We start from the raw sequence: 25,983 nt of genomic DNA, 5'->3' as shown, positions 1-25,983 counted from the left end.
CATTATCCCGTCTGTCTCAGTAAACAGACCATTAACAGACAGAGCTGGTGGAGGCCGGATCACTATTGTTTCCCCTCCCATAGATCTGTGCAAATATTGATCTTCTCTTGAAGTATGAGTCAAAATAAGCACGCGCTGTAGTTGACTAGAAGCTTTTTACTTGAGGGTGAGTCATTTCTGACCCAAAGAGAGGGCGGAAACGGAGGGAGCAATCCAGAATGACAGAGTGGGAGGTACATTTGCCTTGTGTGTATTCTGCTTTTAGTGTTATTGTTTTCCCTCTGTGGACTGCGTGCCAGACAGACCACCAGTCTCCTCCTGAGATGAGCTCAGGCCGGGCCAAACCAGGCTGCTGCCAGCGAAGGAGACACCAGTGGGAAGGGAACTCCAAGGATAACAGCCCCTCTTGCTTCCAGAATTTATTTGTATCACAGCCTAGAGGCGGCAGGGTCAACACCCAGTGGAGGGTGAGGTGATGTCTCCCGACTATTTTAACACACACTGGTGTGTGTAGAGGTTTGCAGCTGCACACTGTCTAGGGTTGCATGCTTTGATTTTGAGCCTGATGGTGCTCATAATTATGCGTACACAGAAAATGAGTGTGCGTTTCACACAAACATCTACAGACTGGAACTATGTGCCTCTCCTCTGCTCCTCACCCCTGGGGCAAAGGGCCCAGCAATCTACAGGGGGATTAGCCGGCTCATTTTCCCCTCTTAAGAGCTAGAGAAACAAAACAAACTCCCGTCATGTGGGACTTGGCCGTGGGGACTTGCCACGCACAACCCAGGGCAGGAGGTACTTCTCTACTATGATGTATGAATTATGACCCTCCCTCTGCCGTACCTTTCCCTGCCTTTTGTCCCCCTCACCCCACCCCACCCCACCCCTCTCCTTCCTCATTTCCCATTTTTCTACCTAATTGAAATCCTCTTTTGCTTTGCTCTGTGCTTGAGGTGCTTCTGTAACTGATACCTGTGGAGGCAAATCCCTCCTGGGAAAACTCTATTCTTCCTCTGCGTATCAGGGATCTATTCCCTCAATGTTGCATCTAACTGTCAAGGCTCCTTTGCGCCGTGTGTGTGTGTGCATGGGTGTGCCTTGTGCTTGCAGCCATTCACTGGTCAGCATATGTCTTTCCATTGTGTACAGCCCCCCATTTGGTTAACGATGACACTGATGTCATGTCATTATCCTCCCTCCTCTGGTGCAGTTAGCCTCCCTCCTCCTCCTTCTTCTAAGCCTTCCAGGGGGCAAAGTTATCAAGTGGCGGCTCAGGAGACGAAAGAAAGATGCTCTGTGTGTCATATGGCTAGAGGGGTGTGTTATGCCTGTCCGTGCCTCTCCAGTGCTTTGAATAGGTGTGTAGCCAGTGAGCCAGCCTCTACTGCCCCCATCAGGGTAGACAAGAGAGGTGCAGGGCTAAGACACCAAAGCCATGGATGAGCAGTGACAGGTGATGCATGGAGCAGGAAGTGACATTAAATTTGGGCACAGGTTGCACAATACGTCTTTATTGTAGGCACCTCTACAGACGGTGTTGTCTCCTGTTCACAAAGCAACCTTCCTCGTTATCACCGATACCAACAGGCGGCCTACTTGAAGACAGCTTACATATCGTCAGTCACTCCAAATGAGAATGTATTTCTATAAGCGTTAATGTCAAGTGTCACCCAAAGCTTCTGTTAACACTCTAAACATGCTCTCCTCTTAAGTAAGTGTTAGCGATACTCACCTCCCTCTGCTCCTCTCTTTTGGGATACAGAGAATCAGACTCAGCCAGTCAGGGGTGATGATAAGATGCATGATAATGGATAAGGGGTTTGTAGATTAGTCAGCATATGATGTAAGCACACCGAACCCCCCTTCAAACCCACTCACAGAATACAACTTGAGATAATCTGGTGGACGGTGGGTAGGCTAATGGCAGAGGATCTGTCTCACACACTCTCATGTCCCGGAGGAAGCAGCATTCAGTGGAAAAAAAGTGTGACCTATGACCCGTAGTGATGAAAGACTGCTGTTGACAGATATAGTATACCTGTGAGAGTTCTCTGTGTTTGGCTTGTCTGCGGGGGGTTTTGTTTCTAGACTCCAGCCTGGACCAGTTGACGCGTTCTCCTCTGGTAAAATTCTGCTTCATCGGTTCGCCTTCGGTATCGATGCGAGCAGCTCTGCCCTTAGATAAACATGTATTCACACACATGCGAATTGTGTAGACAAACAGATGGGGGCATAAGCACACATCGCACATCCACACAATGCGCTCAGTGTGCTGTGTCTCTCACAGGGGTACATTTTCTCTCAGGGTAGAGTGTAGGAAGGAGGGGCAGATGGAGCAGCAGCGCTGTGAGTGAAACTGGAGCTGCCTGTGGAATGCAGGGGGTGTTTTGGGAGGACTGGAGTGGAGTTTAGTGGGTGAAGGGGGGCTGACTTGAGGGGGTAGGATGGGTGATTAGGGGGTGACAGCTGAGTGCTGACCCCTCTATAATGACAAATCATCTGGCAGGTGTGTGGCTCTGTACCCCCTCCAGCTCCCATCATTCCCAGGGAAGGAATCCTCAATTGCTGCTGGAGCAGAGCGCTAAAGGAAGACTTCCGGGCATTCACACTGTCATCCTTCAGGCTTGTGACTGTCCCTTTAGGAGTATGGGGCAGCCTCTGTTCAGATATAGCTTTCCTTGTACTTGCCCGCTGCCCTCTTTGTGCATTCAACACACCAGACTAAGCTCCTTCGCTTTATTAAACATGGCTAATGAGGCTTCAGTCCTTGGAGCAGGAGAGGGTAGAGTTTATTGATTTATCTGTAGACGTCATTTTTTTTTTCCTTCCAGTGTTCTTCAACTGAATACAGAGTTTCTCTCCCGAACAGTCTGAAAGTCATTGTACCCTGTGTGTGTCGTGAATCACGCTGACGACAGGCTGAATCCAAAAAGCCTCTGATCCTTTGTGCTGTGAAAACAATTGCTGACCCTGGATCAGCGAGGGTGCTGTGAAAGCAGACAGGTGCCAAGCTGAGGTCTCGTCTCAGGTTAGTGCTGAGACTGAAAGAAGCTGCTGGACATGTAGGCTTTGTGGATTCTCTCAAGAAAAAAAAAAACAAAGAAGTTCCTCGCAAAGAACCAGTTTAGCTTCTTTTAAAATAGCTGCATGGTGAATAAGAATGCAAAACTTTCATGTACAAAAGCAGCCAAACCACATAAAGTAATTCTGCAGTGTGCATTGTTTAACACTGATTCAGATTGCTCCACTGTCCTGTGCGTCTGCCCTGTGGTTTGTATGTTGATTAAGTGTCTGCTTTGCTGAAATAGCTATTGTAGCATTACAGGCCTCTTTTCTTTTCCATCAAACTTGGGCTTCCTCAGACCTTCTTAATCCTATTCTATCCAACACATGGAGTCTAGACAAGAGGCCCAACGCAGCCTGCACCTCCGTCTGGTATCTGCCGTTTTCCCCTCCGGAGACCCAACCTCGAAGCGATTTTCCCTGAAGCACCCATTCGGCAGCTACATCGCCGATCCAAACACACGATAGAAGCCGCACATTCTCAGTTGGAAATCACGCAGAACCCGCCGGAACATTTCGCCACTTATCTTTTCACTTTGAATTAGCGATGGAGGCCGTGCGGTGTTTTCCAGGCGGCAGAAGCAGGGAATACTTTCGGGGTCCCGTCAGGAAAATCTTTGACCATTATTAGCATTAGCAGGAGACACTGGCCAGGTATGCAGAGTCCCAGACTCCAGTGGAAAAACCCTGTTAGCTCTCAGCAGTTTTGATCCAAATGCACATGGCCTTTTGAAAGTAAAGGGTAATAGCAGATGGTAAGACTGAGAAGGTTCAAGCTGCTACTATCAGATTCAATTCATACTGCTGGTGAGTTCAACACTACAGTATGGTTTATTTCAAGAGATGCTCATGTGGGAGAATAACATTTATCACCCCTTTGAGTTGATGCAAAACCCCCCAGTCATATTCCCTTGTGGCAATGGCAGTCTGACACGCACACTGTCGTACTGTGTTGTTCAGTCGTCTTCATCACCTGCACTCGTCTTTTCCTGCTCCCCCAAAGCGACATAATGGGCTGGTCCAAAGTGACCCATATTTACCCAATAATACAAAGCTTTGAAAAGACCCGTATCGAGTTGCAGCTAATGCTCCAGTGGGGCCCGGAGAGTGAAAGATGTTACCGGCCGAAACGGCTTGGGTTTCAGTGCCCTGCGAACAAAAGGCAGTCCAGTCCTCTGAGAGAAAGAGGGGACGGGGGGCTGCAGGGGTGGGAGAGTGTTAGTGCACACATTGAAACAGTAGTGTCAGAGGGGACCGAGGCGTCTGTTTCTGAGGAGTGTAGCCTGCGTGCGTGTGTGTATTTTTATGTCGTTTTATGATGGAGTCTGTTTTTTTAGCTTAGTGTGCAGATCATATTAATGCACTTCTTGTTGTTGCACGTCTCAAGTGCTGTCAGCCCTTTTTTTTTTTTTTTTTTTTTTTGAATCTGTCGGCATTGTCAAGTACAGTCATGTGAAAAGAGTTTGTGTTTCAGCTCCGCAAACATCAGCCGGTGCACATGCGGCCAGCGTTTGTGGGAAGATGCGGATACAGCCGCTGAGTTAATGGAGCAGAACTGAACTAACCTCGGGTGTTAGGGGTGAGCGCAGGGCAGACAGGGTTGGTTTAAGAGAAGAGGGTTTGTGACGATGATACCCAAAGGTGATTTCACCTCACATCCTCCCTCCTCTCTCTTTACCTCCCAACCCCCCACCGCTCACCCTTCTCTCCCTTCTCCTTCATGTTCTCTTTTTGCTCTCTCTCTCTCTCTCCCTCTCTCTTTCTCTCTTTCCCTCCTTAGGGGCAGGCAGATATAAAGTTACACAGAGCTCTCAGCTTTCTTGGAAGGAATGACCACATGAGTAGCTTGGGGATTAGATTAGCAGGAAGAGCAGACTTAGCCAGGCTGTAAATAGCCCACTTTTTTCACCATTAAAAAGGCCCAGTACAATATAATCAATAGATAGCACTCATCAGATGCAGGAAGCCATACGAGAAGACGTCCCTCAAGTGCTCTGAAGGACAGGGCTACAGCAGCTTGGGCCTAATGAAGTTATTATTAATCACTGGGCCTCCTGTTTTGAACTTGTGTGTTGTTTCTCTAGTGGTTGATGAGTGGTCTTTGTGCGCACAAGAGCTGATTGACATTCTTCTCCCTTTCTGTCGAGCCATATTCATGAATGTTTTGACTTTACGTGCTTATGTGACAGACACGCCAGCAAGCATGTTTCAGCTTTTATTTTCAGCGAGCGTTTTATTGGGTTACAAGGAAACCGCCGGAGCGCCTCGTAGAATCATAAAACACCAAAGCAAAACATGATCTACTCAGCGTGTTGTCTCGCCGACACCTTTTTTTCTCGCCTATCCATCTTTCATTCACGTACACCTCAACTCCGTCAGTCTCACCGAGCCTCCCCACAGGTGTTGGGTTACTCTGTAAAGCAGCTTGAATGGGCATAGAAATCACAGAGTGCTGTCTGTGCTCTTGAATCCCATTTCACTTTGAAGTTTCCCCAGCTCACAGGAACAAGGGCCACAAAGCCAGACTCGTGTGAGGGCTTTAGACTTCTCTGCCAGGGCTATGGAGGAGACGGAGGAAGGGGGGAGGGGGTATCGATGGCCAAGGCTACGTGTTGTCTCGATCGCTGGAGGAATTTGCTTTTTTAACTCTCTAGTAATAAACGACAAGAAAGCAGAACAGGACACTTTTTTTAATGCGCGAAAACACTGAAGAAAGGATTAGAGTGGTAGGGGACACAGGTCAACCCCCCCCCTATACACACACACAGCGCATAAGTGGAGGGGCAGCTATCACTGTGGACGAGATGTGGAGACTATATTAACAGCTCCACTGCTTTTCTGTCTGTGAACGAATGTGAAAATAAACAATGACTTTTGACTTTGGTTAAGAAGCTGAAAAGGGTTTGGCAGGATACATCTGTAAGCACTTAAAAAATAAAAGACACCTATAATACTTTAATAGAGGCTTGTTGGAGAGGCTTCTTAGGCACAAGGTGTTCCAGTGTTTGTGTATGGGTACGTCTGTCTTTGTTGATCCCATCAAAGGGCCAAAAGGTCCCGGTGAGCCAGAAAAAATTACTTCAAGTGTGGATTTAATGAAGAATAAACTTACACTCAAGTTACACTCAAAGGAAAACCAGCTCTCGGGCTGCCAGTCAGGCACATTATTTACAAAATATCTCACTGAGCAGTGCTCTCTGTGTGTTCTCAGGTATCTGAACCACGTGCGGGCCGCTTTGCCTCAGGACACGGCCGGAGGATACAGCTCGGCTTTGGCGTGCTATCGAGCCTTCGAGGATGCTTTCAGCGGGCTGTTCCCTTCAAAAGGCTGAACCCCTCCGGAGCTCTTCCAGTTAGAAATGTGACCGAATGGACTATAATGACAGCACTGCTGCCACGACGCCGATGTGGCGGGTGATGCTGTGACTACTTTTTCGTCAAGGTGTATGTGAGTTTTATATTTTTATTTTTAAATAAAACGCGGTGAACACTGAGGTCTGTCCGTCTTTCATTTCACAGATTTATTTAAAAATGAAACAACTCGGCATGTAAGATGTACAGCTCAGGCTCAGAATAGTACAGATTAGGAAAAAAAAAATGTTGGTACACAAGGAGTCATTTTATTGAACTGAGCCATAATTTCATTTGACGCGATGTGACAACATCTGTAATAAGCAAAAAGAAAATTAAAACAACTAAAATGTTTCCTGGTGTTCCAGGTCGACATCGTCATTACGTTGAATTTGTAGTTTCCTCACACTTCTGTCTCTTTGGGACTGGTTCCTCTGAAGGCTCTGTGGATACGCAGAAATAACAAAAGAGTTGTAAATTTTACAAGGTAAAAATATCAGTTCTGGGATTTTTACAGACAGTTTGAGAAAAGTTAATACAATCATCAAAAAAAAATGTCATCAAAGAATTGCATGAATTTTTGCAGTGAGACCAAAATTTACATTATGGAACAACTAATATTAAAGATGGAACTTAAAAGTACATAAATAATAAGGAAGGAACTGATTTACAGTGAAAAATAAACACATTTCTATATTTGTGCCTCATCTGTGCTGCTGTCATGATGAAGCTAAAGCAGATCTTTGTGTTTCTGTAACACAACACAGAAAAAGACAGAAGTTTTGAGCATTCCTAAATTACAATCTGAGTCTCCTGCTCTAAAAACTACTCCTTTTTATATATATGTTTGTTTGCGGTATACTTCAGATTATTTCTCACCTGTGTTCTCATCATCACCGCAGAAGAGGACTTCTTTAGGGAGTGGGAATCTTACACACATCATATCTTTGTTGGGAGCTACGTTACGCACAAAATGCACAGAGCATCGGTCCTTCAGAGGGAATCCGAGGCTGCGGGAAGCCCTGGCCACCACATCCGTGTCGGGGTCGTCATCTTTAGAAAAGCCGTAGCAGTACACTGTGGGTAGGTTCTCGTCACATGGAGGTTCCTGATGCAGGAGGCCTCTAAATGCGTCCAGGAACTCCAGAGCCAAGGCGGGCAGGTTCATCACCACATGGATGCTGGCTTTTCCCTTCATCAGCGCAGGCAGCTCCTGCTTCAAAGGTCCCTGGATGAACGCTCTGCCGTCCAGATTAAAGGTTCTGACTTTGCTCTCCACCTTGTTGAGTTTGCAGTTGTGCTGCAGCCATCGGTACGACTCCGGGTTGAGATCGTTGGCTATTACGTTGGCGCCCAAGCGGGCGGCTGGGATGGCGAAGGGTCCAACGCCAGCAAACACATCGAACACTGTGTCACCACGTTTGGTGAGCTGGACCACCCGCTGGTGCTCCGTGCTCAGCCGAGGGTTCCAGTATACACGAGAAAAATCAAACTCGTATGTCACCCCGTTTTCTTTAACCTGCAACGACATCACATGATAACCATACATAATGTTATGAGATTAAAGCCTTTTTATAAATACCTGATATGTTGTGGACAACAAACACATGCATGTATCATTAACGGTGAAATAAATGGACATACTTTGGCGACCATGTTCTCCTCTCCAGCCAGGACCTCCATCTTGAAGTTGCGGTAAGTAGAGTCGATTATATTTGTTTTATTGACCACACAGGTGACACCGGGATTTTTGTCCATGATCACCTGACCTGCAGTGGAAGCAGCAGAGAAGCAGTGGCATCAAGGACGTCCTACATTGATTTAGGCTCCCAGCTGTGTAACCTATTTGTGTAAAAAATCTCATAAAAACAATTTAATTCAGAACCAAGGGGGGTTTAATCAACAGCTCTCGAGTCTTCATATATTTTTAGATAAGGTGTTATCATTCCAGTGGATACGCTGCTTTAGTGCTGCCTATCCCAAACAAATCAAGCAAGACAGAACAAATACGGGTGCTGAGACGGTTGCTCGCCAGGCATGGCTGGCAATCCAGCCTGACCTAAATATTACTTAAAAATGTCACTATGCCGTCATCAAGAGGTATCTCTCATAAATATACAGTAAGGGTAACATCTGTGTTTAATAATATTATAACGGCAAGCCTACAGACCCAACACAAACATATCAAGAAGTTCAAGGGACTGTGTTGAACACAGAACTGCTTGAACCCTTCAAGGTTGCATGTAGCTAAACTTGCTAAACATCCATGTGTGTATTTTTCTTGGTAATAATTTAAAGGTTCACCCAGTTGATGACGCATGGAAGATTTTAGGTGCAAATTTCACCTTCATCAAAACATCAGATTAGGTAAGACTGAAGCTGTAGACAACAATTTGTTGAAATCTTCTTGTGTTCCAACATCTGCCTCTCACCTATGAGGTTTTTATACGGGAGCTGGTGGTCCCTCAGATTCATGTGTGCGATGTGTCCCACCCGGCTGAACGCAGAGGTCACATCCTGGCCCTGCGGGAGCACAGCCTCCAGGACTTCTTCGCTCTTCAGGTTGTCGTAGGTCAGCTTCAGCTCGTGGTAGTGCAGATCCTCAGCGACACCGAATGACCTCAGAGCCTCGGCTTCAGCCTCACTGAAGGAGCTGGGCGAGGACACTCTGTGAGGGTCCAACAGGACTAAACGAAAGTCGCTGCTTTCCTCTTTGTCTTGAACAACTCTGGGCACATTTGGGCGCTGGATGGTCGACTTTTTCAGGCTCTTGACTACTTTGTTTAATACCCGAGTGGGTACCCGCAGAGCTGGGACTTTAATGGTCAGCGTGAAGGCCTCTTTGTCCAGAGAGGTCATACCCCGGACTGCTGGAGGGGGCTGGTACAGTTTCGGCTCCATTATGGGCTTCACAACAAAGCTAGGAGAGGTTGCACAGCAGAGGCTCTGGTAGACGGCAGCAGATTTGAGGTTTCTTTGAGTTTGAACAGAGGCATAAATTCTGGTGAGGAGCCTGTAAAAGCAAAAGCGCAGATTTTACCACACAGAAAAGTGAACAGGCACATATTAACTTTAAACAAGCGGTAAAGTTGACGTAAACGTATCAACATGCAGCTATAAAACCAGTAAATAAGCTTTCAGTGAGGAGAAACTCAGAGCTCACCTCAACATCCTCCGTTCACAGGCATGCTGGATCTGCGTCATCGGTGGGGGACCAGAGCGGACTGGTGATTGGTCGAGCGCGCGGAGACTCGAGTCCCGATTGGCCGGTGTTCTTTCTGACGTGTCAAAAATGCGACGGAAACGCGAGGCACGTGACGTAAGCTATCAACAACAACAGTCAACAGCTGACAAGTTTGATAAGAGGGGAGTTTAAAAGCGTTTTTAAACGAACATGGTGTCATAACTCGTCCGCTTTTTGTCCGACACCTGAACCGGAGTGTTTGAGGCGAGCTCTGACCCGGAGCAGTTCGTTATTTGAAGTTTGTGAGCTGAGTTTTTTTGACCATGAGCCTTAATGTAGACGCAACCTCAGACAGTGAATACACCGAAGGCGACGTGACTACACCTTTGATTGGAAATGTAAGTAGGTTCTCTGGCAGTGTCATTCATTTCACAGCTAAGAGAAGATGAACTCTAATTAAATAGTTAATTTATTTTTTGTAAACTGGCAAGGTTACCGGTAAATGAAACTGTCTGATTTGTCATAATTTTCGTTATGACAGACATCACATGCTTTTGAACTTCCTCAGTGTTTTCTGCCTATGTCAGCACTCACAATGAAAGTCAGCCCTAAAACATACATTACATTATAATGTTTAAATAATCATACCACAGATTTTACACATCCTGATCTTTCTAAAGTCTGAACGTTAACGTGCCTTTATTTAAATTTAAATGTTTTATCCGAAAGCAGTCACCATTAAATGCAGTGTCTCTAAATGTTACTAGAATCATGCTTGGATGTGTAGTTTGTCTTGTAGAAAGAAAACTGCCGATTTGTTAAAATAACGAAACAGCAGCCGTAAGCATAGTGTCTTCAGGAGGTAGTTAAATACATGTAGCTACTCTATAATCACTGACTTTAATTCTTTTTGGAGCTGGTATAGGAAAACCATATACAGCCATATGAGTGGTTCTGTGATCTCAAATAAGTTTTACTGTATTATAATGAAGGGGGCGTTGTCAGAGTGCACTGATATATTTTCAGTTATTTATGATGAATTGTTTTAATCATCTGACAAAATAATTTTGAGTGGATTTCACAGCTCAGAGAAGACAAGTCTTCATTTGAATCCTTTTGGATAATGTTCTTTCAAAATTCATCAGTAATAATGGGTGATCTAACATAGATGGTGATCTAACATAATGTCAGTAGACACTGGTGATCTCGGTGTACTTACTCTTTTATGTAAAAGACAGTCAGTAACTGTAGAAACATTGGTTTGCTTTATTTAATGAGCCATTGTCATATCATGGTATTAATGAACATCCACAACATATTCTTGATTAATTGTCGGTCAATAATCTCACACCAATCACAAGACATAGTGAGATAAGCAACAATTTATCTGAATTGCTGATTTTCTTGTTTGGAAACCACCCATGCTGGGATATACTGTATCTTCCCATGACCCTGAACATGGATAAGCTGTTTAAAAATAAGCGTGATTTATTTATGGATATGTCCCTGTCAAAGTATTTTCAAATCCATGTAATTTAATTTGTATTGCACGCTGCAGCCAGCCTATATTTTCACCCATCTAATGTTAAAGTTTACTTCCTGTCTTTCATTACTGTAACGGGGTGAATCGGATTCAGTGGCCTTGCAGGTCAATCCGAGCTTGTTGTGACACTGACACCAGAGTTGCCACTCGTTCTGTCCAGGATATCCCCCATTAGAGAGGTCAAGCAGTTTGGGCAGCTCCCCTTATCCTGAGCTCAGGCAGCTGTCCCACAGCCAGCAGCTCAAATCCCACCCCATCCATTCCCATTTCCATCCCTGATCCTACATGCCACTGCAGTGTTGTTTCATGACATCCATCATCAGGGCCGGCCAGTTGTTCCTAATACCGTTGTCGTCTATTCTCCTAAGGCTTTTATAAAAATAACCAGATTTCTTCTGCATTCTGCTGCTCCTCTGTCTTCATACTCACAGTGTTACTTCTGTATATTTTATCTGTGTGTTATTTGTGCTGTGTATGCAGGGAGCAGTGCAAACCAGAGCCAGAGGAGCCTCCTTCGCCTCCTCTGTGTTTAACCTGATGAATGCAATTATGGGCAGTGGAATACTGGGTCTGGCTTATGCTATGGCTGGCACTGGAATAATTGGTTTCTGGTAAGAGTGCATTAATTAACATTTCTTTAAGTAAATCAGACAGAGATACAACTACACGTATACTAATTTATCCTTCCTCTCCCTTTCCTCTGTAGCATCCTGTTGATACTGGTCTCCAGTCTGGCAGCGTACTCTATACATCTCCTTCTGAAGCTGTGTGACCAAACAGGTGATACACTTTAGATAGCACATACCTGTGGGTTTATCCGTGGCTTCGCTTCCTGCACTCGTGATTGAATCAGCGTGTGGGGAAGCTAGCTGTTAGCTATTGTGTGTTCATCTTTATTTATTGAATCGTATCTGTGAGTGAATCAGGTGATATTTAAATGATGTTTAAAAGAGGAGCAAATGAGCCAAGAGTGGAGATAAAGAAGTGATGACAGTTAGATGTGGGCTATTGATTCCCAAACAGTTCCTGTTGAGTTCTGTGACGCAAGAGCCGTCCGGCCGTTTCCTCATCTGATTGTTTTTAACTCTAGGTATCAATTCATATGAAGACCTTGGAGGGAAAGCCTTGCAAAAACCAGGAAAAGTAAGTGTCTCTACTCTTTCGGATTGCTGAGTTTTCCCTGCCACTTATACTGCCACTTATATTTTCAACATGACCAGGAAATGTATTCACACTAACAGCCTTTCCAAAATTCCTTTTAGGTTCTGGTTGGAATTGCTATTCTTATTCAAAATATTGGCGGTAAGTCAGCCTCCATCTCACTGCGCAGTTACTTACATTATTTCTGACATGTTGAATATAAACCGATTTTGTGGTTTTTAGAGAAGCGGAGTGGCGAAGAGGGTGAGGAGTGCTGTGGGGTCAGACTGTGGCCAGTTTATTTTTGAGGCAGATAGTGCCTCCTGCTGGTGATCAAAGGGCCTCGTGCTGAGGTTTGCCCCCTCCCTCCTGTAGGGCTATTATCTGGATTCCCTGATAACCTCTGACTCTTTAGCCGCTGTCCTCTCGGCCCCCTCCTCTGGGCCTGAAACATGACTTCTCCTCTAATTGATCGCTGATGGTAAACCCGCTCCCGCCCTCTGTGTGTTGAGTAACCTAATGGACCCCCTCCCTTTATTTCCCCCCACCCCCTTACTTCTCTCTCTCTCTCCTACTGCCATCTCCACTTGTTCCACAGCCACAAACGGTGCTTCTCAGACAGCCGAGAGCTGAGGTGATAGCTCCTCTGCAGTCATTAGTGGCACAGCTGAGTGGATTATTGCCGTGCCCTCTGGTATGTTTGTGGTTTTCCCAGCATGGGGCAGTATGTGTGAGAGTGTGAGAGCCAGCACTCCAGCATGCATCTGTCTATACCCCGGGCCCCTTTTTATAAGAGTGCAATTAGCCTCACTCTGGGTAAACATTCATCTGCGCTGCCAAAGGCTGATGGGCCAATTGACCTTAATTACTGACCAGCCCACGGCTCTCACAGCCCGCCTCTCCCCGTGCTCTTAATGAAATGAAAGTGGCTCTGTCTTATGTTGAACACAATCTCCTACTATTTGCTGACCACACATGGGAGGTTTACCTCAGTTGTCCTTGAACTTTCCATACATGCGTGTTATTAGAAGTTGTTTTCTTACCACTTGGCCAATAACAATTCTTTTTCTTCACTCAAGGGCCTTTTTTTTTTTTTTGTTTAGAGATGTAAGTATTATCTTTCCAGGAACTCAAGTAGAAGTGCTGTTGTGCTTACAGTAACCAACTGCATGAGACTAAACCATTGCATCATGCCTGCTGTGTGATCCCTGTCAGTGTGCCTTTATTCATTTGTGCGGATGAAAAGAAAGTGTTTCTTGTGGTTTGCTTAAATTGACAGATGGACTTTTTACAAGGAAAGTTTTTGGCTAATACAATAAAGCAGCCATTGCCTCAGAATAACCTCTTATTGACAGATCTTTAAGGAGTTTTTTTTTATTTTTTTCTCAAAGAGAGAATGTCCTTGTGTCTGTGTGGGCTGGAGGGGTTATTGGAGGAATTTTCTTTTATAAACAAATACAGGATCCGAGGGATTATGGCTAGGCTTATTTAACGGCGAGTGCAAGACCTGCCCCGGGGCAGTAAGGTCCCAGCTAACTCTGGCTATGCCTGGCTCGACAAATCTAAATGTCTTAACATTATCTCCCCTTTATGACTGACCACACACTGTATCTGAATGCCTTTTCCGTCCCCTTCTCTATGTGTTCCCTTTCCCATTGTATTCCTGGAGGTTTTGGGGCTCGCAGGAAGTGACCCCGGTCCCTGCTCTGATTGGCCGTCTGAGTGAATGGGGAAGTATCTTGTTTCCTAGTGAGGTGGAGAAGGGGGAAAAGTACCTGGATTAGCGTCAGAGATCATTATTGTTAGCATTCCTCCCCCCTCGCACTTCTTCTTCCTGGCTATGCAGTCGGAAGACCTGCATAATGTCTGCTCCTCTACATGGAGGGCTTTGCTGGTGATCCCTTTGAGCTGCCTTCCCTATCCGGTGGATAGGGAAGGCAGCGGTACCCATTTCCTCACGCGTACCCAGTGGTACCCATTTCCTCACGCTGGAAAACGCACATCGTCCTCACACAGCAATTTAGAATTGCTTGTGGCAGCATACGGCCATCTCGTATGTGTTTGTGATTTACGACTTTGGTGTGATTGTTGGCTTTTTTTTTTTATGTTGAAAACACACATTTTCTGAATCTCTTTTTTCTCCCCTCAGCCATGTCATCCTATTTGTTCATCTTGAAGTCGGAGCTTCCTGCAGCCATCAGCAGCTTCTTGAGCCAAGACAACACGGGGTGGGTATATACACAACACTGTGAGCTCCCTGCACTTGCCAAAAAGGAAATTTAGTTTAAAATCTGTCACAGCTGTGGCTAAAACCAAGTCATTTTTTTAAATTAGCCGCCATAAGATAAAGAATGAGTCATTCCTGTTCCCATGATGGTGTACATTATACGTTCGGCCTCCAAATACGTCAAATTTGACACTTCTGCACCACAAAACTACACAAACTGGAATTAGTTGAGCAAGGAGAAATGAGTGACTAATACGGTGGAAGAGGATCTCTCAGCAAACCACTGTACACTACTAATAATTTCTCTATGAGCGATTGGGGGGAAAGCAGTTGGATAGCGTGAAACATGCCCAGAGGAAGTGTATTCATGGTGGAAAGCCATCCATCACCTATCAGCAGCGGGCTGTGTCTTTCATTGGCCTACGTGGATGAGCCTGCAGCTCCTCCTTGGCCAAGAATGTAACTTCTATTGCTTTATTATTGGCCACACTGGTTTAAGCAAGAGTTGTAGCTGCTCTCGGCCCTATCCGTCAACATCTGAATCTTCCACACGCAGCTGCTTTTTATTAGCGCGCTCCTTTCACCCCCAAATCTCTCACACATGTTCCCAGAATCAGACTGATACAAGGCGATATCAGTTTTGCCATTCTAATTACAGCTCGCTGCTGAGGGAAACAAAACATTTCTGTTAATGAGCGGCTTTGGGATGTTAACAGACGCTCAATTCCATCAAAGCCTAAATAAACGAGTCGTTTTATATTGAAGCACATTACTTTTTTCCTGGCTCATTTGTAATAAGATTACGGCAGAGCGAAAGCAAAGTTGCAGACTGTATGTCCTGTTTCTCTCATCGTTTAAGTTCAGTAACAAGGCCAAAGAACAGCTGTGGATTGACGATTGCGCTGCGTTGGCTGGATTTATGTTGATCTTTAGCACTGTTTGGAGATTGACTCATTGGCAGCCGTACGCCTGCCTTAACTGAGAGCTATCCTGCGTCTTGTTATAGCGTGAAATTTTCCACATTTCATGGGTCTTCGAGGTATCCTGCGTCTTTACATTAAGCCTGGAGCCTCCTGAGAATCGACGCTAATGGGGATTTTTTTACATCCCTGAGTCTGTAAGAGTGGAGAAGGGGCTTAATTAAGCTGCGGGCGAGGGCTTTGTCTAAACTTAGGTTAGGGTAGAAGTGATTGGACAAGAGGGAGTGGGGGTCAGGGCAGAGGTCTCCCCGACATCCAGTTACAGGGCAGAAACAGTGGAGACGCAGAGGCAAATCCATCAGCGCCTACGGTAACGCCACAGCTGTGAAACTGCCAAACGGGGGTCAGTGGGTGTTGATGTTGTCAGAGCAGGTGCTGCTCACTCTGGGAGCCCCATAAAGAGTGGTGGAGCCAGTCCCTCATGGCCCCACGCTGCGCTCCAGCATACAGCAGCGCCAGGCAGCACCCTTCCCACCCCGACCTCGACCCCGTTGGAGCCGGCATGCCTTCTACATGTGTCATCTAGAAAGACCACCCTCCCTCCTCCTCCCCCTCCTCCTCCTCTTCCTCTTCCAGCTCCCCAATCCCGAATAAACCGCCAAGGCTATCCCTCAGCAAAGGAAAATATTATTCCCCCTCTCTGTGAAATGTGGTCACATCTGATGGAGCGACACAACGTTTGCATGTGAATTACATAATTGTTATGGTTTGCAAGAGCTAAAGCCCTTAATTCGTACCACATGATGAATCTGTCGCTCCGTATTTGAGCACGAAATGGAGACAAATTTCCAGAGTTGGTCCATCTTAAAGGCGTGCTGCGTTACTCTCTGCCGTCCCTGACATTTCAGGAGATCATGATCAGAAGTGTGGCTTAATTTGACGTTGACCTTTTAATACTTCCTGTCTTCGCTGTTTTTTTCCAGAGATGCCTGGTATGAAGATGGCAGGTTGCTTCTGATCCTTGTCACACTCGCTATTGTTCTACCTCTGTCGATGTTGCCTAAAATAGGTAAGTCAGTAGATCTCGTCGCAGCTTCTGTATTTTCTACTCTGACTGGTTTAATGTGCTGCATTTTACTAGATATTTCTCTCACCCTTACAGGCTTCCTGGGTTACACCAGTAGTATCGCCTTCTTCTTCATGCTGTACTTTGCTGTTGTGGTAAGCTTTCGCATAAACCTCCACAAGTTTGTTGGTTTCTTCCTTTGTTGACGTCGTCTCGTCTCCAGGTCGTGGTCAAGAAGTGGTCCATCCCCTGCCCGCTGCCTCACAATGTGACTACCCTGTCAGGTGACTTCCAGGTAGCAACACACAACGTTTCTTTTAGCTACTACACACATTCATACATAAGACAGCCTAGATATAACTCATATCCTATGGCCATGACCGTCTGGTCCAGACTGCCCAACTCGGGCAGTCTGGACCAGACGGTCATGGCCATAGGATTTGGAGGAAAACCCATGAGATTGAGTTTACTTCTTGTGTCAGCTCTGGCTGATGAGGACCAGAGAAGGCTGCAGAGAGCTGAATGAATGAGTCCTAAAAGGAAGGAAGTTAAAGTGACCTTGTCTGATCCCGGAAGTGAACTCTGACCTTTAGGTATTATAAAGACCATACTATAACTTTGACCCTGGCATGGGTTAACTTCAGCGAATTTTTTTTACCTTTTAACTCTGAAGCCAGGCAGCAGTTTCTCTTTTCTATTATCAGCAGCTCTGCAGACGTCACCTCCTCTCAGAAATAACACGCCTCGCTCTTCTCTCCTCATTTCTCCAGATATCAAATTCCTCTGACTCAGACTGCACACCCAAACTCTTCATCATCTCCAGTAAGGTACGGATTTGAAACCAGAGTTTTTCCTCTCCCCTGCACACGCAGAGCCTCAGAGGCAGCCGCGACAAACTGTTGAACGTCCGTCTGTCTGCTGTTGTTTGACTCTGGTGACAGGTCACACACTCACCCATGAAGGATTGGTTTGTATACGTGGAACTCGAGAATGGCATGCGGCCATCATCCAGATTTGTGTTACACGTAAAGTTCATACGTACACGTGGCACAGAATTACTGTACACTAAACACGTGTAACAAAAATACAAAAAGACACCGTTATCTCACAAGATTCCTAAATGATCACATTGTATTATATGTACTTGTTGTATAGGATAATTTAAGGGAAGTTTAAAGAAAATTCACACATTAATTCTGCGTTATCACTCAGCAGTCTGGACTGTAATTACTCCTCTACAAACCATACCTTGACCCACCTGCTCCTCACTCCTGTGTAACTCTGTGAGCTGATAATTTGTTAATGGCAGCCGTGCTCTGACCTGTGTGTGTTGCAGAGTGCCTACGCCATCCCCACCATGGCCTTCTCCTTTCTCTGCCACACGGCTATCCTGCCAATCTACTGCGAGCTGGACCGGTCGGTTTCTCAGCTTTTACCTCAACTTAAAGTCACACAACCAGCCGGTCACATGTAATCTTTACGCTCGCTGAATCTTTCTTCATGTGTTTCAGACCCACCAAGGCCAGGATGCAGAACGTTTCAAACATCGGTATCGGCCTCAGCTTCCTGCTTTATCTCATTTCTGCACTGTTTGGCTACCTTACCTTCTATGGTGAGACTGCAGGGACACACAGCATAGAGTTAAAATAATTCACTTCAGTTTTTAAGCTTCCAGGCAGCTTATCTGATAACTATATAGATAAAAAATGTAAGAAACGGTGACAAAAACACAATTTTATGTGACTGTAAAACAATCTGATTGCACTGTTAACAAATGTGCATTTATAACAATTTCTCCTACTTTCTGTAGCACGAACCTTAAAGGGGAACTGCTGTTTTTTTACAACCTGGACCTTATTTCTGGCATAAAATACGATTGTTTACTCACCCATATAACCTTTGTGTCATTTGTAGTCAATCGGGAAATATAGATCTGCGTATATCCATATAGTGGGAGTGACTGGGGCACCGAAACGCAGCCTCTAAATAACACATTATCTGTTGTGAAACTCGTTCATTTCACCAATGCTATGGTTCGTCCACAATCTCAGAATCTGAAAAATATTCAGCCATGTTGCAAAAAACTAGCAGTAGCAAATTACAGGTAAACAAGCTGACCGTTGCGGGTGCTCACGGCGCTCAGAGATGACATGATCCAGGATGATGATAACAGGTAATTCCAGACTCAACGGGGAATAGCACTAGCTTATCACAACAAAATATTGGTGAAATGAAAGCATTTTGCGGCAGATGATGCGTTATTTAGAGGCTGTGTTTCGGTGCCCCAGTCACTCCCACTATATGGATATATGCAGATCTAAATATCTAATATCTAATATCTAATATATCTAATATCTCCCTACTGACTACAAATTAGTCATCTCCATCTCCTTTAAAGCAGAACTCTTGGTAAAACATTTCACACAGGCTTCTTTCCTTGTTTCATATAATTTTCTTGACAACGGTAACATTTAGTGTGTTTTTACATTTTATATTGAGATTACCAAAGCAGCACAATATGGAAAATGCTAATCCACCAGAGTTCTATCCACATTGATTTAACAAGAACTAGAAAAATAAAGGCATTTGTCTGTTACCAATAGTCCTGGTCAGACATTTGTAACTATTCACACGCTCCACCTTCTGGCGTTCAGTTCTAAAATCACTAATAATTAGTACATTGAGCTACAAATAAGCATCTTCACCCCATTAAAAAAAAAAGAAAAGAAACTAAAAGAGCATCAAATACTCAACTGCCTCTATTTTGCCGACTACACAAAATGTTTTTGCTTCATTTGTATATAAAATATTTAATCAGAGCGAGAGGCCGCAGTCTTTCGAGGCTATCGTTTTCATTCCATTCATCGAGTTCTTTCACTTAAAACCCCCGGCCTGTTATTTTAAGATCAAGAGTGAAAAGTAATTAATTTATCCGCTAAAATATTTTGTGTGCCGTTAAAAGCGGATGAGTGGTGCTTGTGTCTGTGACCTTTCAAGGGCTTCAATTAAATGTTTAATGAGGTTGCTGTGGCACCAGTGATACCTTGTTTTGTTTTATAGGCAAACTGGAAAGGGCGTTAAAAGATCTGAGTTTTCAATTCCTCATTGATCATTTTCTCAAAACATTGTATTAGATGTTAATGCCTAATAAACGGGTTTCTCCATGTTCCAACACATGTGGCTTGCTCAGACAGTTTAGGCCCTCTCACAAGACAGGACTCCATTGTTGTTAAGTAAATTCACTCCTATATTATATAGGTTGGGGCTTTTTCCTCAGATAACTGCTGTTAAAGCGTTTGTTCCAGCTGCTTCATCAGAGAAGCTGCTACTTCCCTCACTCTGCTTGTTTCCTGATTGTAGCTCATGTGAACTCTGAGCTGCTGCTCGGTTACGATGCCTACATGCCACGGGACATCATGGTGATGACGGTGCGGCTGGCCATCCTCCTCTCTGTGCTGCTGACTGTACCGCTCATACACTTCCCTGTGAGTAGACCACAGTCTTCTTTTTAACATATGGTGGTTTCTTTATTTATGAACTATTAAGCTGATTTATTTATTGCTTGTATTTCTGCCCTTCAGCATTTACTTTTGGTTTCAATGGCAACTGTTAATGGTGCTTACTGGTGAAGAATTCCATATGTTGAGCAGTTTCTTTCTCCCTACTACCATCATTGTCTTCTTTCCAGTCAGAACAACACCCATTTGTTTTTATTCTTTAGTCAGAATCACGTTGTATGAGTGCTTTTGGCCTGAAAGAGCTGTGCTTGTGTTTATTCTTCAGGCTCGTAAGGCCGCGATTCTGCTGCTGTTTGGAGGTCGTCCCTTCTCCTGGCTGATCCACATCATCACGACTCTAACCATCCTGGGCTTGGTACTGATACTGGCCATCTTTGTGCCTGATATCAGAAATGTGTTTGGTGTAGTAGGTATGTGACTCGTTTGAAATATAGTAAAACAAATGTTAGTTAGATGTTGTAGTTGTAAGAATTCAGCTGTAACCGTTTAAATATTTGCACCAGTTTTCGACCAATACAGACATTAAGAGCAGCCATTACGTCAGCATGCTACAGTTATTGATCGGGGTGGCTAAAAACACAGTATCTGCTCATACATAATTAATGGAGCAGGCCCGCTCCAGCAGTTTATCAAGCTCCTGTTATCATACATGCAGTGCAATTCAAGTGCCTTTCCTGTATGCTCCTCAGGATCAACAACGTCCAGCTGTTTGTTGTTTGTTTTCCCGGGCATCTTCTACCTCAAGATCAGCAGCCAGCCGCTCAGATCCGGTGACTCCATTGGGGTAAATACACCATGTTCAGTACATTTACATCTAAAGCTCAAGCTTCAAAGACTGTCTGTGCCCACATTCATAAAATATGTAATTTGTATGTAATTATTGTCTCTAGGCTGCAGTTCTTGTGGTCCTTGGCTTGATTATGGGCGTCATCAGCTTCACTGTCATTGTCATCACGTGGGTGCAGAGCTCCTAATGCATTCTGGACCCAAATTGAAAGCAGAAGAAGGGAAAATGCACTGAAGAAACTGAATGCTGCACAAATAAAGGGAACAGATGAACGCTAACTAGCTGCACCTCAGGTACATTATTTATGGTAAAGGCATTCTTAACACTACGTTAGTGTTTTTCTGTACTTTTCTAGGTGCTAATCTTTACCAAACCGTACCAAAGTCAGGCCAAACTTTGCCTTTTTTAATCTGTCTGGAACAGAAGATGGCTGAGGTTTACCTTATCAGAACATTATGAGAAAGTGCAAATCACCTTATTTTTATGGGCTTTGTTTTTAATTTCACATATATCTTATGTTGGTGGAGCATATGTAAACGATCTGATGCATTATACCCAATAATTGAGAGCCAAGTGTTTGTTTTTTAATATACTGTCAATCATCTTGTTTTTATCCTTTAATCTGTTTATTAATTCGCCACTCACCGGCCAAACTTGGGATGTGATTGTTTCTCCTTTCCAAATCACTGGCGTTTAATAAAATTATTTATGTAACGACATGTCAGTCTGCTCATTTAACTGCGCGTCTTTATCGGCATTGTGGAAAACTCATCAGTCAGATTCCTTGCCAGTTTGACTGGCAGGCGCAGTATTGATACTGAGCCACGCTCCTCTGTGTTGTACTGTGGGTTCAGCTTGTGGCTAATGAAAGCCACATGGCCTGTACGTTTCCAATCATGAAGCTGTTTAGGTTGTCTGCCTCTGGAACCTGCGGCCACCCGACTGCTGCTTTTAATCTGAGGAATTAGGAAGGTCGGCCCGTCGGCCCTGCAGAAGGCAGTGGCTCCCCTGTTTTCACGCCTGCCCTAAAGGGAGGTTCCTCCAGTGAGAGGAAATATCTCCGGCTTCCATCCACAGCTCTGGACGACACTCCCATAAAGAACTACTGTTTAGATGTTTAACTTCAGTACTAATACCACAGTATAAAAGAAGAATCCATCACGAGACATTCACTTTTTGTGCATAATATTGGATAATTTAACGTATTTTATCTTAAAACCTCTTTTTGGCACTCTTTGTTTTAGTGTTAAACTATAAAAATCACTGTAGCCGTGGTAAAATCGATGTGTATTAGTAGCATAAAATTGGAATACACTTCCCTGTATGGGTTCATATGGAATTCTGCCAGACAGCACAAGACTGCCACCTAGTGTCAGACTGTGTTCACAGCAGAACAGCTCATCCTCCTTTCATGAATCTTCCTCTCATGCTGTATGAAAACTTAACTAGGGAGAGATAACCAGATGCTCCAATTTTCTCACAGTTTTATTATGTGTTGGAAACGTGCATTTTAACACAGACCAGAGCTGTTTTTATGGAGGCCTGACTGGGGCATGAGCCCTCACCCGCGGGGTGGGAGTGTTTTTGTTTAGTTAAACTCACTCACACCCTGGGCCCATGTCCAGCAGTATGACAACACCATCTCCCAGGGTTAAAGGATGGAATGAGGCGGAGGAACGATGGTGGGCTGAAATTAAGCCCCTGCTGGCAGTCTCCGCTTTTCTGTTGTTTCAAGAGGTGTCGGCTGTGTTCTTTGAAAATCATTTTCTGTTGTTGGAAATCTAGATAGCGGCTGGCTCTGATTCCACTCTCCTCACGTTGATCTTTGACATACTTTAGCATTGTATTGTTTAATTGTGCTGCCTTTGCCGAGAAGGAAACAAAAAAATTCAGGAACAACTGGATCTGCAGAAAACACCGCGTGCATTCCACCATGTCTCCTTTTGATTGGAACCTGTTAGACATTAGTATTGGCGTAAAGCAGAGCCAATGCAGCCTTCCATTTCCTCTTCCTGTTTGTGTTTCAACAGCAACAGCAGTCCAACGTGCCTTCACAGGTAGTGGATGTCAGAAAACTGCGGCGGAGCTGGAAACATGCACAACATCTGCTTTCTGTTTACCCGCATAATCTTGTTCAACAGGCATTCCTGGCTGAAAGGTGCTTCAAGGGTCTTTTCACATAAGCTTTTTAATGCCGGTTGGCATGATGAGTGGTTTCCCTTGTTAGTCACGGTTGGGACTGCAACTCAGCAAATGCCATCGATACGCAAGTGTCATCACTGATGAAGTGCTCTCCGTTTAATATTTTTTTTAACTCTCCTCCCATACTCTCGGTTTCCTCGGTCTAACTTCACTCCATGCTGCTTTTCTGCTTTTAACTGATTTCCACGCTCTATCAGTAAACATGCTCTTTGTGTCACAGTAAAAGCATTCCTCGCTCTGAGGACTCTTTTTAAGACAGCAGATGCTTTGGTCATAGAAATATTTACTTTATTTACACTGAAATTTCTTAATGCTCTTTATTAAATCTTAGCGGAAAAGGGCCAGAAACAGGGAACGTTTATATTTCCTATTAGAACACTATCAGCCAACAAAAGATGAGGACAAATGTGTAACAGCAAAGAAGGACTATTATCTACAGCTATACAGGCTGTACTTATCTGCTTATATGTACCATTGTGCCATTTGACATTGTCATCTGCTTCTGCTTCCTTTTTGTGTGTCAGACAATCCAGGCTGCATACGTTTGTCCTTCACCTTCCATGTATTGTGGCTATCAGAGCACCACAGGCTGCACAAAGCTGCCTTTTACCAAAAACGCTGCAAACTCCAGAGCTTAACCATTGTGTGCAGCAAACATGTTGATGGACACAATGGATACTTCTGAAACTCGGGGGGAACTGATTGACACCCACATCACCTGTCACTGCCACACTCAGGACCGCACAATGACAGCAACACAATGACACAACACAAAGCATTTAGATTGCTAGATTGCGGTCCCCATAGTCACGCAAACATAGCACATCTCAGGGAGAGAATGAGAGATTTTATGTGGTCAGGGCCAAAATCAAGGTCAAGAGTGAAAGAAGCCTTCTGTAAACAAACACGAGGAGGCTTATACTGTTTTAAGAAGTATCGCTGTGTTTAGTTATTTTGGCAGATGATGAGCAGGGGTTGAGAGGCTGTAGGGTTATTGATGGAGGCTCGGTGGTCAGCGGCGCAGTATGGGACTCAGTGTTTTTCAGTGCTGAGTGGGAGTGAGCTTGTGTCTCTGCGATCCCATCAGCTCAGGGCTGAGCTCTTAATGCGGTCCTGACGCCTTTCTGGCGCAGGGGCCACGCTGCCTCACATCTGGAGCCAATTACCCTGGAGGGGCTGTGACAGAGTCCTCCCCACCACCACCACCACCACCACCACCACCCTCCTCTGTCCAAAGCAGCTCTGACCACTCTCGCAGTTACATTCCTCCAGTTTTCACAACAGCACTCTTTATTTGGAAGAGAACCACATCTTCCACACTGAGCAGAATTTAGTTTTTTCTTGCCATCTAATCTGCTGATAAGGAATATCAGTGAATATTAGTGTAGACACAATCTCAGTGTCCCCTTTTTGAATGCAGCTGGGGAGCTTTGTTGCATACATTTACCCCTTTTATCTCTTTACTTACTCCTATACAGGCAAATAAAATTCAGTTGAGTTTCTTGGTCATTTTTGGTATAATATCTGCAGAACAGTGTCACCTTAAGTCTTGTTTCCTGTGGCGGAGGACTGGCAGTAAACACGTTAAGCACCAAATCAGCTTTTGCAGGTGTGATTTATGGAGTGCCCCTGCTTCCACACAGGAGAGCCCCAGGGATACTTATATGTGTGTTCAGCATGTAGGTTTCGACACAGCCTTACCTGAGGGGAAAGTTGGGGTTTTGTGACTGGACTGTAAGATGGGGGTTAGTCCTGGTGCTCGGACCCAATGACTGATGGATGTAATTGAGTTTGCGGCGGTGCGGGAGGCGTGGTGGGGGTGTATACTGGCCCCGGGAGGATTTCTCTCACCGAGGTCAAAGGAACGAGGAATGGGCTTCACCATATCTGGGCCATACTCTCCCTAGTCCCTGCTCCCCTGTTTGGCATCAATGCTATGGTTCATTAGCTGCAGCTATAGGGTGTACCTGGGCACGGAGCCAGAGGATTGAGCTATCCTGGGTTACACAGACATAAATTGGAGCATGGCCTGTGAAACAAATGTGGAAACTCTACAGGTGGCTGAAATTACACAGAATAAAGAGAATCAGTCTGCTCTGAAATATGGGGAGCTTTTGGTAGCTGGACCTGTAGTAGTGTGCAATAAAACTTTGGCATCTTGAGGAGATACATCAGAAGTATGCATTCATGTGTGTGTGTGTGTGTGTGTGTGTGTGTGTGTGTGTGTGTGTGTTTGTGTGTACGTTTAGTGCATGCACACGTCTGTGTGTGTACATGTACACGTGTAGCTCACAAGCCTGTGCTCTGAGCTGCAGACTTCTCCCGTGGGTGCATAAATTCAAGATTTGACCATGACAACCACTTACAGTGAAAGTTAGACTGGAATGAGGAGGAAGAGGTGCAGGGCAAAGAGCCACAGAGTTGCCAGACAGAGGGGAAAAAAAGGAACCAGTGGCAGAACAAAGAAACTAAATAAATCACGCCGGACTGTAAAAATGCCAGGTCTGGCTCCGTGGCAAAGACAGAGTGGAAGTGAAATATATAGATTTTTTGTAAGTGGCTCCATCATAAGAGAGATTTAAAAAGAGAAAAGGAGGAGGGTGGAAGGTGAGGAGAAAAAAAATGAATTTCATAGTCTTGTTCTGCCCTCTGCTGGACGGTTAAATAAAATAACTTCATGTGGAAGGAGCTTTAAAGAAAGGAGGAACACTCTCATGACATTTCTAGGCACAGAAAACATCAAAATACCCTTGCTCCAAGGAGTTGGATAACAAATAATGTACAAGCATGTTTGCTCTTGTTGGTCAAGGTGATCTGAAGCATAAATTTAGGGTGAAAAATGTTTTATTTTAATCTACCAGCTCGGACAGATAGCTCTGCTGCTGATAGCTGTGAGTGTACTGACACTCCTGCACCGGGGCGATCCGCACTATTGCCTGCTTTCTCATTACGACCTTCCCTACTCAGAAAGGTCATGTC

General features: G+C 44.8%; 4 protein-coding genes across 8 annotated transcripts in view; 3 read left to right on the top strand and 1 right to left on the bottom strand.

Annotated features, from left to right (window-relative positions):
* mnat1 (MNAT1 component of CDK activating kinase) overlaps positions 1–6,542 on the top strand; it is a 33,478-nt gene extending 26,936 nt beyond the window's left edge. For both annotated transcript variants that reach the window (XM_084569084.1, XM_084569083.1), the window contains one exon: positions 6,278–6,542. In XM_084569084.1, the coding sequence (XP_084425210.1) occupies positions 6,278–6,398 (121 nt within the window). In that variant the 3' untranslated portion in view covers positions 6,399–6,542. The remainder of the gene's footprint in view (positions 1–6,277) is intronic.
* Positions 6,543–6,561: 19 nt separating this feature from the next.
* Positions 6,562–9,604, bottom strand: trmt5 (tRNA methyltransferase 5). The gene is made up of 5 exons (XM_084569077.1): positions 9,581–9,604; positions 8,850–9,430; positions 8,062–8,186; positions 7,297–7,936; positions 6,562–6,860 (listed from the first exon to the last, which is right to left on the bottom strand). Exons 1-5 carry the CDS (start codon positions 9,586–9,588, stop codon positions 6,799–6,801), a joined length of 1,416 nt encoding a protein of 471 aa, XP_084425203.1. The 5' UTR covers positions 9,589–9,604; the 3' UTR covers positions 6,562–6,798.
* Positions 9,605–9,754: 150 nt separating this feature from the next.
* Positions 9,755–21,519, top strand: slc38a6 (solute carrier family 38 member 6). The gene is made up of 16 exons (XM_084569078.1): positions 9,755–9,999; positions 11,625–11,755; positions 11,851–11,924; positions 12,235–12,287; positions 12,407–12,446; positions 14,434–14,512; positions 16,415–16,500; positions 16,594–16,652; positions 16,721–16,792; positions 17,268–17,324; positions 17,834–17,913; positions 18,009–18,109; positions 19,858–19,982; positions 20,281–20,425; positions 20,705–20,799; positions 20,906–21,519. Exons 1-16 carry the CDS (start codon positions 9,925–9,927, stop codon positions 20,987–20,989), a joined length of 1,356 nt encoding a protein of 451 aa, XP_084425204.1. The 5' UTR covers positions 9,755–9,924; the 3' UTR covers positions 20,990–21,519.
* The window catches only part of prkcha (protein kinase C, eta, a), a 27,012-nt gene continuing 22,014 nt past the window's right edge, over positions 20,986–25,983 (top strand). For 3 of the 4 annotated variants that reach the window (XM_084569074.1, XM_084569073.1, XM_084569075.1), the window contains exon 1: positions 20,986–21,109. The gene's annotated coding sequence lies outside the window, so the exon portion shown is untranslated. The remainder of the gene's footprint in view (positions 21,110–25,983) is intronic. The other variant, XM_084569072.1, reaches the window with a different exon arrangement.

This window comes from Chelon labrosus (genome assembly GCF_963514085.1).
Source record: "Chelon labrosus genome assembly, chromosome: 20".
NCBI classification, from domain to species: Eukaryota; Metazoa; Chordata; class Actinopteri; order Mugiliformes; family Mugilidae; genus Chelon; species Chelon labrosus.
This window is presented reverse-complemented; position numbering and strand designations above follow the sequence as displayed.